General features: G+C 35.3%; 1 protein-coding gene across 1 annotated transcript in view; it reads right to left on the reverse strand.

Annotated features, from left to right (window-relative positions):
• LOC144978319 (MAM and LDL-receptor class A domain-containing protein 1-like) overlaps window positions 1-16,112 on the reverse strand; it is a 213,693-nt gene that overhangs the window by 24,808 nt on the left and 172,773 nt on the right. Inside the window, exons 72-82 of the mRNA XM_078924193.1 lie at window positions 15,111-15,238; window positions 14,250-14,370; window positions 12,560-12,709; window positions 12,092-12,280; window positions 11,584-11,702; window positions 10,834-10,927; window positions 8,716-8,847; window positions 7,010-7,263; window positions 3,041-3,272; window positions 2,294-2,503; window positions 376-572 (exon numbers count right to left, since the gene is read on the reverse strand). Of these exons, the coding sequence (XP_078780319.1) occupies window positions 376-572; window positions 2,294-2,503; window positions 3,041-3,272; window positions 7,010-7,263; window positions 8,716-8,847; window positions 10,834-10,927; window positions 11,584-11,702; window positions 12,092-12,280; window positions 12,560-12,709; window positions 14,250-14,370; window positions 15,111-15,238 (1,826 nt within the window). The remainder of the gene's footprint in view (window positions 1-375; window positions 573-2,293; window positions 2,504-3,040; window positions 3,273-7,009; window positions 7,264-8,715; window positions 8,848-10,833; window positions 10,928-11,583; window positions 11,703-12,091; window positions 12,281-12,559; window positions 12,710-14,249; window positions 14,371-15,110; window positions 15,239-16,112) is intronic.

A 16,112-nucleotide genomic window follows, 5' to 3' on the forward strand; every position in this document is an offset into this window, starting at 1 on the left:
CGAGAGAGAGAGAGAGAGAGAGAGAGAGAGAGAGAGAGAGAGAGAGAGAGAGAGAGAGAGAGAGAGAGAGAGAGAGAGAGAGAGAGAGAGAGCGAGAGGGAGATAGATAGAGAGCGAGAGCGAGAGAGAGTCTGTAAATAAGTTTTTGTTAAAAAAGAGATAAGATAATGCGGATCAATAACTTGTTTTACCCTGTCTTTTAGCGAATTTAATGCAATTCATTGACTAGTTGGAGGAACTAGATTTTTAGAAATGATGAATAAAGCTCTCACAACATACCCTTCAATGATGACAAACAGGTACAGAGGAAAAATGGGATCAGAAGACAAGACATATAAACATTCTGTTAGCATCAAATATCATCAATGAACATACTTTGCTTTTGTCTAAGATTGTTCCATCAGAGCAGGTGAAAATTGAATTCTGATCATGTTGACTACAGAGGCCCTCAGTGTAGGCAATGTCATCAATGGCTATGTCGCTGTGGGCTGCTTGCCCAATAACTCCCTCAAATGCAAAGAAGAATGGATGCTGGCTAGTCACATTGATAAACATTTTATTCCATTTGGATCCTGTAGATACATTGTGTAATGATTTAAAGACATCGTCAATGTCTGTTTGGTTTATACTCTAATAAAAATTGAATTTGTTTTCAAAAATATAATACATTTATTTGTTTGATTCCGTGAATGATTTTAGTTTCTGAACTTCAATTTGAGTCAATCTGATCATTGTAACAAAAAAAATTGACCTGCAAATGCTGGAAAACAGAATAGTGGGAACTTTCTTCAAAGTCAAATTTGAATTTAAAATCATTCTCAATTCAAGAGCCTTTTTATTAGGTCAGCAGAATGATTAAAAACAAATCTTGTAGCATTTTGAAATTAAGGCGAAGGAATAAAAGATTTCAGTGGATCTGAAAATCTTAAGTTACTGTAAAGGATCCCTGTAAAAAATGTCAACAAAAGCTTTTTTCTAATAACTGCAATTTCCTTCATCAAAATAGAACTATATATCCTCAACATTATAGTCAAATAATAGCAAAGAAATTCTTTAACTCGTTGGCTTAAATCATGTCTACCAAGTGTAAAGTTTGCACACTGATGATTCTTTGCAGAGCAGGGAATTTTACATTATAAATAGCACAGAGTATGGCTATTTAAAAAAAAAAAAGAACTTCTTATTTTCTTTCTACTTTTTGCAGGACTGGAGAGGTTGGTAGATTAATTGTCGACCAAAACCGGTGAGTGAGAGTTCTGATTACAGTTGGAGGATTTACAGGTCTATTTACATTCTGTTTCTTTTGGATATCTTGTTCATCACAACATAATACTCAATTGGGTCAATGGGTCACATCAGTTTGTCTTGAAAAGGACCTGTGCCAAAAACATTCCTGTTTTGCACTGTATATTGTTTACTGAGGCCTTTTCAATTTACATGTTTAATAAATAGTATTTTTATCAGTTGAGGCATAGATCAATATCTAACCATTGGGTTTATAAAACATAATTACACAGATCAGAGTAAAGTTATTTCACGAATAATTCTTATTGATGTGACATTTGAGAGAATTTCACTGCAAGCACAACACACTCAAACTCCAGACTACAGCACATCCATAGCAAAATTCATATAAATCTATAAGTAAAGGATCAGCGTGGCTCAGCTGTATTGTCTTTGCTTTGTACCCTAAAGGTACCGAGTTTGATCACCCACCACTGTGCTGTGTGGCCTTGAGTAAGTCATCTCACCCTAGCTCAATTTGCGGCGCTAAACTGCGGCTGATGCCATGGTTATACCAGTTTTCCCTTAGAATAGACCCGAGAGACAAATTTCCTCTATGGGATGAATAAAGGGAATTTTTTTTTCTTTTTTTTTTTAAATCTGGTAAATTACTTGTAAAGACAAATTCTACGAAAAATGATGGGCGCATTATTAGCTCAAATGTTGATTAAAAACTCTTTTCTTTTTTGTGCTAACCGATTCACAAAATCATTTCTTTTTTACTTTTAAAATTAAGGTGTGCTATTTATTTCAAATTATGGTAGAAGTTTCCAAGATTATCTGATTAAGTAAATTTGTGTTTAATAAATGTGGAAAAGTAATAATAATTGTAATGTCTTGGTCTTTCATCTGGATATATATAGGCTGACATTGGAAATTAAGCATCACGTGGAAAATTTGTAAAATATTCAAGTGAACACAATGGGGTTATCATCACCAGTGCCGAAGCAGCATAACATAGAAAGACTTTTAAAAAAATAAAATAGAAAGACATAAACATATTCTTCACCTTGGTTTCCATTCAGAGAAAATAGATGGTTTGCTTTGTCCTTCTTCACTTCCTCATGCTGATATATATGAAGGTGGCCGACAAGGCTGCCATTCATGTGATAGGAAAAGCTCAGGCATCCACCATTGGTTTGAGGGAGGATCTCTGATTGAAGAATTGTTGAATCCCCATTGATACGAGGAGGGGATGACTCAATGTACATGTAATGACCTGAAATTGTAGAAAAATATTAAGATAGTGAGTCATGAAAGAGGTAAAATATGCATGGATATGACAAGGAAGTAGTCCCTCAGTATTTTTCAACAGAGGGTCCTTTCATCACCAAAGTTCTGATTTCATGAGATAGACTGCATAGGTAGAATAAATAAATTAGTTATTGACTACCTAGAAACAAAAACAGAAGAACTGATTTCAACAACACAAGGAAACATTCAACTGCCTCAGCACCTTAACACACATGATGACATTCTAAAGCTAAGAACACTTGCACTAGACAGAGATTTATGGAGGCAGATAACTAACTGGATAATAGAAACAGACTGACAAACTCGAAGTGATGCACACATTCACGGCAAGCGTCTATAGAGACTGTGCAACCATATTTATTATTATTGACTATCTGAATTTTCTTCATATGCTGTCATAGCCTAGAATTAAAGATATGAAACGTCAGCTATCTTGATATTTTCGCCTCTTTCTCATCTTACAATAATCCTTAAAAGAATGCTTTAAAAATGTAAAACGTACCATACTTTGTGTGGGTAGTAGCATCCACACTAGGTCCTGTCTCATATTTTGATGTGGGACCCATGTGTCTTAGCCAATAAAACTGAGCATTCCCATGTACAGTTGAAAAAAGACAAAGGTCTCTCTCAAAATCACAGGAAGCTGGCTTTGAACATTCGTAGTCCAGTAAACTCATGTCATCTATCCCTATAAATGCATTGCTATGACCACCAGGGAGGCCTTCAAAAACAATCTAGGAAGACAAATTCAATATTTGATCAGGCTATGAATATGATGCAACATTAAAAAAAATATTTTTATTACGAGGCTTTGAAATTTCTATACATCACGCAAAAAGACATGATAATAAGAATAATACATTATTGAGTTTGATGCTGATAAAACATTAAAGCATGCTTGATATTCTGTTAGATGATGGCACACACACACACATGAGAAAGAGAGAGAGAGAGAGAGAGAGAGAGAGAGAGAGAGAGAGAGAGAGAGAGAGAGAGAGAGAGAGAGAGAGAGAGAGAGAGAGAGAGAGAGAGAGAGAGAGAGAGAGAGAGAGAGAGAGAGAGAGATTCAGAGCACTCATGCTTTATGGACCATATTTCTTGAATTTTCTTAAAGCTGTTTACAGATTACTTTTTCCTTCTTCAGACGGTTGTTTATTATTATTATTTGATTGTGTTACCCTAACCAATATCTTCCTTCACCAATGAAAGGAGAAACCAACCAAAACTGTTTTATTAAGAGCTATGAACGAGATACCAGCATTCCACAGGAATTTTTTTAGAAAATGTATAGAATGGAAAATATGTAATTGAGTAAATTTGTATTTGAATTTGCTTTTATAACGATGAATATGGACTTCAATTCTTTAGGGGGGGTTGGGCAGTTAGATATCACTTATTGCTGTACTATCTCTGAATTGCTGAAACAAAAACACTCTAAACTAGAAAAATTGTGTTTGCCATAAGACACTGGTCAAGATAAATGAGTATTATTATCAATAGTTTATCCTGGCTTTACTTGTTAGGGGTCTTCCATCGAATAATCCAAGTGTTCAACTAGGGGAGCTCTGTAAGTCATTGCTGTAACTGGTTTCCACTCTCATGTGTTGGATGCTATTTCTCATTTTTCATTTAAAAAATTACTGGTGGTGAGAAATTTTGATCTAAATGATAGATGCATTAACTTCAGGCCTCTTTGTCACATTGATACTACTGGTGTCCGTGGTCAATGTCTTTCCATTTCACTCCATCTAGGTTATCTGCCTCTTAACTCACTCAACCCTAACACCGACTATATCCGTCGATTACCTCGGTTACTTTTATCCCATGCCTATTTATTACATTATTCTGGGACAAATTATAGGCGTAGTAGCAAAGTTAATGTTTTTAGTTTTTACATGTTAATGGTAGGGTTGATGTTAATGGTTATTAGTTGAATAAAACTATTTGTGACCCTCCGCCTCGAACCGGTATTAAGTCGGGATTTGGAAAACGAAGAAAACCGGTTTTAAAGTGGAAATGGTCAAAATTATCAAATTTCAGTTTTTGGTTGTTTCAGAAACTACAATAATTTTTCTACATGAAAACATAATAATTCAACATAAACATTGACGATAAGTTATATAAATTTCAAGTTTAAAAATGCAACTATCAGTGACACATTCAAAACGAGAGTTGACTTTCTCTCAGAGAGCCACCCTTTCCAAAGCTTAGTAATACCGAGTCTTTTTCTCCACCAATAAGATGTAAGATATCACAGCAAAGGGCGTGTCTTTATCTATCTCAGAGAAAGCATGACTGTTTCCACAATTTCATGGTTCAACCAATAATGAACTTTAAAAACTGTAAACAAGTCTAGGTTTTTCCCTGACAACCTTACAAATGAATGATTCTGATTGGTCAACGCTCATCACATGCGCTGTGGCTGTAGGCCATAATGCTCGGGCGATGCTTCATGACGTCAGCATGCGTGTGTTACATACGTGTGTGTTTGTGCATTTTGATACACACCACGTGCTTTTATTTCTGCGTCTAGCTGTATTGGGTAATGATTGAGGTGGGGGTCCTCCTTTGTCCCTCTTTAATTATTCATGAAATTATAGGATATGCTAAGACTTAATAGGACAACAGTTGCCTAATCTTACACTTACAGAGATTGTTGTAGGATAAACATTTAATTTTAAGTACAAAAGCAGAATAACAGATAGAGCCTTCAACAAGTAATGACCTGTAACTAAAAAATGAAATGGATAGATAAAGAGACAGACAGACAAACCTATTAATGGATAAATAGATATGTAGATAGATAGATAGATAGATAGACAGACAGACAGACAGACAGACAGACAGACATATAGATAGATAGATAGATAGATAGATAGATAGATAGATAGATAGATAGATAGATAGATAGATAGATAGATGGATTGATGGATGGATGGGTAGATAGATAGGTGGATAGATAGATAGATAGGTAGATGAAGGGGAGAGAGAGACAAACAGAGAGAGGGAGAGGTAGAGAGAGAGAGAGAGAGAGAGAGAGAGAGAGAGAGAGAGAGAGAGAGAGAGAGAGAGAGAGAGAGAGAGAGATATATGTTCGTTTTGTCGTGCTTTCTTTGTATACTGAAAGAAAGGGGGGGGGGGGGGGTTCTTTTTAGACAATGAACAATGTGGTGGAACGCTAAGGAAAACTTGAGAGATTCAATAACATGTTTTCATGTAAGTCACTACACAATAAGCCCCACCCCTCCTCCTCAAGCTGTTATCTGACTCTAAATGGAAACAATGCAATGATTGATTTGACCAGCCCATTTCTTTAATTGCAATCTCATTGGTCAATATGTTTCCAGTTGATTGACTATGACTTACTTGTAACAAAATGCTTTCTTTAAACTATCCCTACAATACTTTACTCCGCCTCCATCCCTTTCTTCATGTTTACCTCACTCTCTCCGTCTCCCCTTTGTTTCTTTCACACATACAAACAAACACACACACACACACACACACACATACACTTATACAGGTTTCAATCTTTATTAAATTTCCCTCGCGTCCTCTTAACACAAGCAGTCTCTCTCCCCTCCCCCTCTCGCTCCTCTTTTTCTTGATATCTCTCTCTTTCTCTCATGTGTGCCTGTTTGTGTGTGTGTGTGTGTGTGTGTGTGTGTGTGTGTGTGCGTGTGTGTGTGTGTGTGTATTTTACTCTCTCATTCTTTCTCTTCCTCTCTAATCCTCTTTCTTGATAATTTTTTCCCTGCCCACCCGGCTTCACGTAGTTTCAAAGCTGTACTTTCAAATTTCAACCTTTTTTAACTTTTGGCATTTTGAAATCGTATTTTCTCTATTAAATAAGACAAAAAATTCACATTAATAATTCTTATTTCATTGATTCTTTATTTAAATATCAAAAATTCTTGAAAAAGTGAGCAATTGTCGGCGTTTTTTTTTCCAGTGTTTTATTTGTTTTAAGAACATCTTACATAATAATCAATAACTACAAAAGTAATAATTGAATTGTTTCAAAAATTTGTATGTACATTAGTAAATGTATAAGCTAAGCTCATGCCAAATTTCACGATTCTCGTCAAATTTTTGATGTCCGTATCTAAGGAGTTATCTTTGCCCATTAATTTAACTGTGCGTGAAAACGGTGCCTCACTTCAAAGTCGATTTTCTTAAAACTTGGTTTTCACACTCTCCCTACTTCAAACGGTCATATCTCGACAATAAATAATCAGAATTATATAAATTTGGTATCAAATTTTAAAGCATAAAATAAGCTGTGATTGGGTACCAAAAACCCAAAATTGAAAAATCCGACTTAATACCGTTTCGAGGCGGAGGGTCACATTTATGTACATGCTCATTTTTAATACATTTTTTCCAATTTTGAAAAGTAGCAAAATCTCTAGGATTGAATGAGTTAAAAATATAATATCTCAAAAAAAAAAAAAAAGGTCCTTTCACTTACCCTACTGGGAGTGATAAAGTGAATGGGTACTTGAGCAGCTCTCCAAGACATTCCACTATAACCACTGTGTTCCCAAAGCAACAGGTTGTTATCCTCCTCAGACACAGACTTGACACGAAGTCTGGTTTCGCTGATGGTCGCATACGTATAGAAAAAGAATCGAAAACATTTACCACTGCCAGCATCAACAATCGGCGACATAAGTCTTCCAACTCCATTCTCTCCCTTGGGGGTAGATAGGTACATGTAATGACCTGACAAAAATTTGAGAGGAAAAATGTGAGATACAATTCAGAATGGCTCATTAAAATGGTGTTTGTGGTATTTATACTTACTATGGAGAGACATAAAAAACAAAAAACAAATCACAAACCACACTGCTAGAAGCATTGATATTTTATTTTTGAACAAATAAAATCTGGTCAGAAAATTTGTGCAATAAGTCCAGAAATAAAATTTATTTTTTTGTTGTTGTAAAAATGAAAAAAAAAGCGTTTTGTCAGAGTTGGCAGTGTCTTTATATAAATAACTAAAAATTCTCCTGAAGACGTTGGCACATGATCTAAACCAAAAGAGATATATTCCACAGGTTGATAATTGATAGTATACTATTTGATATATTGTAAAGTGATGGTATACTATCCCCATAGGGATACATTATTTCAGTCATAACTGCTTAAAACAAAATAGCTTCATACTATATCAAGGCCGGGAACTCAGAAGAACATCTTGCTTATCCTCATGAGAATGAATTTCCTCTGTCCCCACAAGAGCAGGAAGCCTATTAAGAGCAGTACTAACCACTTGCACTGACTGGTTGTTTTACCACAGGTGTTGGTACTAAATACTTCCCTTAGTATCTTTATTATGACAGTGGATATAAAAAGCACAATTCTTTCCTTTTTTTTTGTACTTAATTTTTCTGGACCAAATTGTTCTGTCAAGTCGACAACATTAAACATTATGCAGCTAATGTGCGGCTATGTGGTCTAGTGATATGACACTCACTTTTGGATCAGAAGGTCCTGAGTGCGAGCCTCGCTTGGCGCATAGTTGAGTCCTTTTCCTGGAAAAGGCTCTTTACTCACATTCTCTCACCGTATACAAGTTTAAAATGAGTACATGGCTGTTAACAGTGTTGTCTCTGTCCGGAAAAAATGTAATATTGCCTAACAGGGAAGCAACCCATTATCTACTTCAATCTCAAATAAAACATCCTACATTTCTTAAGATAAGTGAATATAAATAGAAGATATAAAATGAGTGTCTATTCCTAAAATAGATGATGAGTTCAAGATAGTAATGAGAATAATTAATAATGTTAAAATTATAAGTGCGTCTTCTAATGGAAATTGGATTGTTTTGGTTTTGTTCTGGCAGACGGCCGACGGTAAACTTAGAATATAATATATTTTTCCATTCCTTTTATCCAATCAGAATTTGCAATCAATTGTAAAAGGTAGTACTCCACGTATAAATCCTGATTCCTTACTTTTATCCAATAAGAGCTAGCCAAAAAGGGAAACACATCTTTTGTTCATGTTATTTGACATGTAAAATATGGTTTTTATCCCACTGACTTTTTAAAATTATATAAATAACTTATAGGTGTGGTATAATTAATTTGTTAAATTATATAAATAACTTATAGAAGCGGTATAAATAAAGAGCATACTTCTAGAGGGCTGATATTCATTCAGACTTACCAAATTCAGTACCATATGTGTGATCTTTTGGGGTTATTAAGGGGGCCTTGATTGGATAGCGTAACCAGTCTAAAGTCTCAGTCTTGTCTTGTATAAAACCACATATTCCAAGCTCCTCAAAGTCACAATGCTCTGTGGATAAATTTGCAATGAGAGATAATGATAAACTGGCCATTCAGCGGGCTTTGTTATAATTGGAGGAAAATCACTTTGTGATAGACTTGTCTTAAAGAAAGGGTAGAAATCAATGATTGTCCATTTAACGCTACAGAATCTAGAATAAATTCCAGCTTCATGGGGTTCATGGCTCTGAAGGTTGAAGATTAATCAAGGTTGGGGATTAATTTTGTAAAAAAAAAAAAAACCAGCAAGGTGTGCTCAGCCTGTACATTGTTCCCAAATATTATATACCGACGATGTGATGAGAAAAATGCAAGAGAATGGTTATTTTCAAAGGCACACTGATCATGTTTTCCATACAAAGTCAAACTGCTCCACTATTGTGATCTGGACCCCGTAAATGCTATGCTAAAAAATGCATTGATGTAATTTAACACCATTTACATGTACGGTAGACGATTCGTTACAGTCAGGTGCTGTACCAAACGTTTACAAAAATGTTCATGTCAAACCCCTTTTTAAAAAACCTGATCTAGATAGAGAGAATTTAAAAAACTATTACCTTGTCTCTAATATTCTTTTCCTCTCTAAAATCTTGGAAAACCTGTTTTGAATCAATTACTGTCTCAGCTTAAAAATAATTGTCTTGAAGAAAAATTTTAGTCAGCTTTATAGGCAACATCATTAGATGGATAAACAACACTTGTTAGGGTTGTTAATGATTTTTTCTGTTTTAGACAATGGTTCGTGTTCTTTACTGAATTTGCTTGAACTATTTTCCGCTTTTGGCATGATTGCTCACAATCTTCTACTCAAATGTTTTAAAATTACTTATGGCATGTCTGGTGCAGCGCTTGATAATTAAAGCCTTATTTGTTTAATCGTAGATAGATTATTTCGGTGGATGAATATAGATCTGAGGAAATCATTCTTGATTGTGGGGTCCCCCAAGGTTCAGTACTTGGACTGGTTCTTTTTGTTATGTACGTTGGCCCCCTGTTTAAAATCATCAGAAGTTTCGGTCTGTCTTAGCATCAATACATTGATGATACACAGTTGTGCTGCACCTCCAATACGAGAAATTTGAAAGGAGTATCAGACAGTATGAATTGTGTCCAAAGTGTTAAGAAATGGATGAATGAGAACAGACTGAAACTGAATGACGATAAGATGAATGTGCGGGATGTGGGGAACATGAAATGGAAAATTGAATCAGATTTGAAGCTGGGGGATGCTTCCATTCAAATTGTTGACAAAGTGAAAAACCTCGGTACATTCTTAGACTCTGGACTGTCGATGGAGCATCAGGTTAATAGTATGGTTAAATGTCTCTTTTTCCAACAAAAAAGGTTGCTTCTATCAGATGGTTCATATCTGTGACCTAACGCCTGGTTATGTTATTATTGTAATTCTCTGTTGTTTGGGAATCCACAATATAATCTGAGATGTCTTCAGATTATCCAGAACAGCCCTGCCCATGAAGCATAGGTGTGATTCTGCCAGACCTTTGCTTCATGACCTGCATTGGCTGCCTGTTGAGAAAAGGATTAGATTCAAAGCTTGCGTTTAAGTGTATTGTTTTGAAAGAAGTCTACTGCCTCTTCCTACCTTTTGGAACAAATTGTAATCGATTCCCCCCCCCCCCCCCTACTACTATCACTACCACTACAACTAATACTACTACTACTACTATTACTACTACTACTACCTACAACTACTACTACTATTACTATCAATAAATAGCAGTCCCATTTACATTTACACAATGAGACTTTAATACAGATCCAAACCCTAAATACCGCCAACCTTGTTACTGCCAAAATAAAGGGCAGCAGTAGTTATATTAATTTCATGATAAATTTCGTTCTATCACTTACTCATTATGACATTTAAATAACAAAGTTCCTAAACAAGGCAGTATAGCAATATATGTTTTAATGCATTCTTTCAATGCTGTCTTATTTTCTCTTAATATTTCTACTCCATTTTTCTACTTACGTAATTTATCAAGACATGGTCCATCATTAAGAGATATATCATCAATCTTGTACTCTTCATAGTTACTATCACTAGAATAGAACTTGATGACAAACTGCAATGGAAATATGATACAAATAACATATCTATCTGGCTGTTATGTATTTGTCATGAAAGATAAATATCAAAACCTGAAAAGGTGTGTCATTTGATAAATATTCAGAGGACTTATTAATCTCTCTCTCTCTCTCTCTCTCTCTCTCTCTCTCTCTCTCTCTCTCTCTCTCTCTCTCTCTCTCTCTCTCACGACTTTCCAAAAATTGAAATAAATATGGACACTTATGTGGCACATTTTCAGGTTCCCCGTGCCAGACACATTTCACGATATTTTATTTACTACCCCAAGAAGCTACATGGAAGAACTCGACTATATCTGTCAATGGCCATAGGGAGGTACTGATGCCCAATAATTCCATAACACAACATCAGGAATCAATTTGGTCTTCATTTGTATCCATCTAGTCATGATCATGTGTTTTGTCTGTGTTACACGACAAGACAAGATAACTTGACTATTAATGTGTATCCATCTAGTCATGATCATGTGTTTTGTCTGTGTTACACGATAAGACAAGATACCTTGACTATTAATGTCACAATAATTTTTTTAATTTTGAGAGATAAAAATAATTAATATGTTTAAGGGAAGGAAAAAGAGGGGAAAAAAATATTGAACACCCCATAAGCACAATAGTTAACAAAACCATTTACCTTCATATCTGTTGCATTCCTTGTGATATAAATTTCCGAGCTAACATGGACTTGAACGTGAAACCAGACAGAATGTACTCCATTTGGTGTCCTCCACAATACATCATGCTTGTCCTCATCTGTTATGAAAAAGTAAATTATTTCGGTTTATATTTGAACTATAAAACAACAGTAGAGTAAAGATTGTACCAAAAAAACTTGGATTATCCAGGAATTTGGCTTTGACCAAAATGATATAAAATTATGTTCTTCTTTGAAATATGGGCTTGAGACTGTTTTTTTGCTATATTACAAGGGTTCATTTAATTTCTATTTATTCATTTTTGGGTCTTTTAAGAAAAAATTTAAAAATTTTCTCAAGTAATGGGCTATTAACTTCTGTTTTGAGAAAATCTGATAGTCAAAGACAATTACTGACAAAAAAAAAAGAGAATAAAAAAAAAAAAAATTAAGGTAAAAATAATTAAACGTTGTCAATTGTATTAACAGATCATCTCTATTTTCATACCTTTCTTTAATTGAACTTCAATGTGACCAAATGCATTTTCTTTCATCATATACCAAAACTTGAGGCAGGTACCATTGGAAAGGTTGTGTTGGTCCAATGAGGGACTAGTAGCAGTAGCATAACTGCGTCCTCTGTTGATTTCACCAGGTTTCAGTTGATGGTTAGTTGGCCTAAACATCAGAGATTTACCTGTTACAATGGGGAAGAGAAAAATATAAAAATGAAAAATATCTTTGTTATAAAATATTCCATCTTTAGTATTTTTCACAAATAAATTATTTATTGTCTTTTTTCTCTCCCTCTTCATTTAAAGAAATCTACCACAGTTGAACAAAATGTTGTTGCTAATCTCAACATGATTATACACACACATACACTCACACACACACACACACACACGCTTATACTTTGATAATGATACTCATTCAAAAGCAATCAAAACTGGTGTTAGAAATATTGATGATATACCTTGTTCATTTTCATGAGTGTGGTCATATGGCTCTGGTACGAACGGGGATTCACTCTTTGTAAGCACTTTGAGAGATGCATTAACCCCTTGGTCTAGAGTCCATTTACAGGGATTTCCCTGGTCAAAGTTGCAGTCAAACTTGGTTGGAGCTATGAAAAATACAAGCAATCGATTACGTTATTGCATGCTTAAACAAAGAAACATTTTGACCCTCACTTTTTTTCCAACCAAAATAATCCATACCTTAAAAAGACATTCAAAATCTAGAAATAAAAATGCGGAAATCAATGCGAAATCAATTGTGCGGCTATGTGGTCTTGTGGTATGACACTTGCTTTCGGATAGGAGGGTCCTGGGTTTGAGCTTTGCTCGGCGCATAGTTGAGTCCTTGGAGAAGGCTCTTTACTCATATTCTCTCGCCGTACTCAGGTGTAAAATGAGTACCTGGCCATTAACAGTGAAAAAAATGTAACATAGCCTAACAGGCGTCATGTTGCATCCTAAATGTTAAATGTTGCTGTTGGCCAGGGACCCCTTGTAAAGCGCTTTGAGCACATTTAGTGGATATTGCGCTATATAAAAGCTCTTTTTTTTGTTTTAAAGCTCAATAAAGGAATTAAAGAACCTATTTATATCAAACTATAAAACATTTGACTGACAGATTCTTGTTCCCTTTTTATAATAGTACAATTACATTATCCACCAATGCCTATAGCCAGATAATCATTCACGTTAAAGTGGGTCATGATTTAAGTACTTTTTCCAAGGACACAACCCAAGACCAGAGTGCTTCAACGATTGCCACCTGGCCAAGCTCAATATCACTGCGACTTTGTTACAAAAGACATTTTAAAGTTGAGCCACTAATGCTTCAAATGTGATCTGCCGGCTCTAAATGGTTTGTGTCTATTTTTCTAGTGATGGGTTTACTATTCGTAATTAATGCATATTTTACGTCTAAAAATAGTTTTTAAACTTATAAAACGATGACCAACTGTTGCTGAGGCATGAACACTTGCAGAGGGGTTTGTAGAGTACATAAGTTCTGAAGGACTTTTATAAAGTTGAATGGGGGTATTAGGTATTACACCTTTTTCAAAAGATGCAATATAAGCTTCCGACTGCTATCTATAAATCTATTGAAAACGAGTAAAACAACCTGAATGACACATAATTTAACGAGTTCTATTTCTGATTTCTCTCATTGGTTTTGTTTTCAATAGATTTGTAGAGATAGCAGTTGGAAGCTTATTTTGCATCTTAGATGTACGGTGAGAGAATGTGAGTAAAGAGCCTTTTCCAAGGACTCAACTATGCGCCGAGCAAGGCTCGAACCCAGGACCTTCCGATCAGAAATCGAGTGTCTTACCACAAGACTACACAGCTGCAAGGGAAAACTGTGACCTATCTCTAATCAACTTAATCCAGATCTCATGGTTATAGCAATAATTTTATTTTCTAGCAGACAGACAGACAGCAATGGCAGATATGACACAAACTCTGTATCTTCAACTGCAAAGACTTTATCTCTACTCTCTGCATTATTTTAAACAAATTTCAACCATTGAGGCTCATTAAGACGATCCTCTCTTTAAAAATATATATATATATAATCCACCTACATGGTAGCTCCTATTTTCCTTGGAGTACTATGATGGGTGTTTTGAAATGCACAGACAGGTAACTTACGATAAGACTTTGGCACTTCTGGTGTAAGTGTTCTCTGTGTGCAATTTCCATCTGTTATCAAAATGTCGTCAATAGCAACATCCTTTCCTCCATTTTTCCCTAGAATAAGCTGGAACAGTATCTGGGTTACCAAATAAAAGAAAATTCTAAGATGAAAATTAACAGATACTGTTATAAGAAGGATAGAGTAAGGATTGAATTTTCATGTGTAATATAATGGCAATTGGCAACAGTGATAATAACATTATATCAAGATCAATCATCTTATTTTAAAGTTGAAAATACTCATATTTATGTAATATGGCTTATGGTTAGTACTTTTCATTATTAGTTAAGAACAATGGATCAAACACACAAATGTGTATTTAATGTTACCAGTCCAGCCTTTTTTTTTACATTTATCCTTTGAAAGGGGGGGCAGGGGGGGGGGGGGGGGGGGGGGGGGGGGGGTCAAGGAGCATATGTTAATGTATGATTTATATCTTTGATACAATGTTATGGTCATTGAATTTTTGGAGTAACCATAAAGTGGTTTGCAAACATTCCATTAAATACTTTAAAATGACACACACAATTTAGACATTTAATGCATACCTCATAGTGATTCACGAACAAACAATGAATTTCACCTATCCCATATAGTGATGAACGAACAAATAGGAACTTTAATGCATACCTTATAATGATTCACAAACAAGACATTTCATGCATTCTAATGGTAATTAACAAACAAACAAGAGATTTCGTGCAGACTTTATGGGATGAACAATTTCATGAATAATTTGTAGTGATTAACGCACAAACAAGATATTTCATGTATATCATAGATATTGACCATCAAATAGGACACTTTATGCATACCTTATAGTGGTCATCAGTACTGATATTGACAGCCTGGTAATGCCATTGATCTCCTTTCCAATCATCTACACTAAACAATGTTTGGTCCAATTTTGGTGAGTTTAAGACAACATTCAGTTTGGTCTTGTCTGAAAAGAATCATGAAGCATCTTGATTGGGATAATGATCTGAGTGCATTAGACACGTTTTGGAGTTACAATTTGAGCTTTTTATATAGCGCATTATCCACTTAACGGGATAGAGACAATGCTGTTAACGGCCAGGTACTCATTTTACACCTGAGTATGGTGAGAGAATGTGAGTAAAGAGCCTTTTCCAAGGACCCAACTATGCGTCGAGCAAGGCTCGAACCCAGGACCTTCCGATCAGAAATCGAGTGTCTTACCACAAGACTACACAGCTGCAAGGGAAAACTGTGACCTATCTCTAATCAACTTAATCCAGATCTCATTGTTATAGCAATAATTTTATTTTCTAGCAGCTAAATCTTTCAGATATAATATCGTTTAGAAGGGACGAGTTATAAGTCTGGACTATTAAACACCCACACACAGGCTGATACAGCTTTCTGTGCATAACAATGATGCAATATTGGTCATCTGGTATTGAATAAATATTGCACCTTGTCTGTGATCCATCCTTGAGTCAGGACACGCTGAGAGCGGAGCAAGATACTGTCAAGCCTGGACAAGTGGGCTTTACAGTCTAAATATGCTGTCATTAATGAGGTTACAATGAACTGGATTATATTTACCTTTTGGAATTGATTATTAAATCTTTGAAAAGGAAACGATCAGACTGTGTGGGCAACTGAATCTAAATATGGTTCTCTTATGACAATGGAAAGAATATAAGTGTAGAGCCTAATTCTAATTGTTTCCGTTGTACATTCTATTCATTGATCAAATTTTGTCACTGACAGCACTCTCACCCTGTGTTCCTATAGCCTTCTAATTATCAGGTACTTCCTGCACTCTCTCTCTCTCTCTCTCTCTCTCTCTT

This window comes from Berghia stephanieae, chromosome 8, assembly GCF_034508935.2.
Source record: "Berghia stephanieae isolate SIO BIC M18660-M18661 chromosome 8, UCSD_Bste_1.3, whole genome shotgun sequence".
Lineage (NCBI taxonomy): Eukaryota > Metazoa > Mollusca > Gastropoda > Nudibranchia > Aeolidiidae > Berghia > Berghia stephanieae.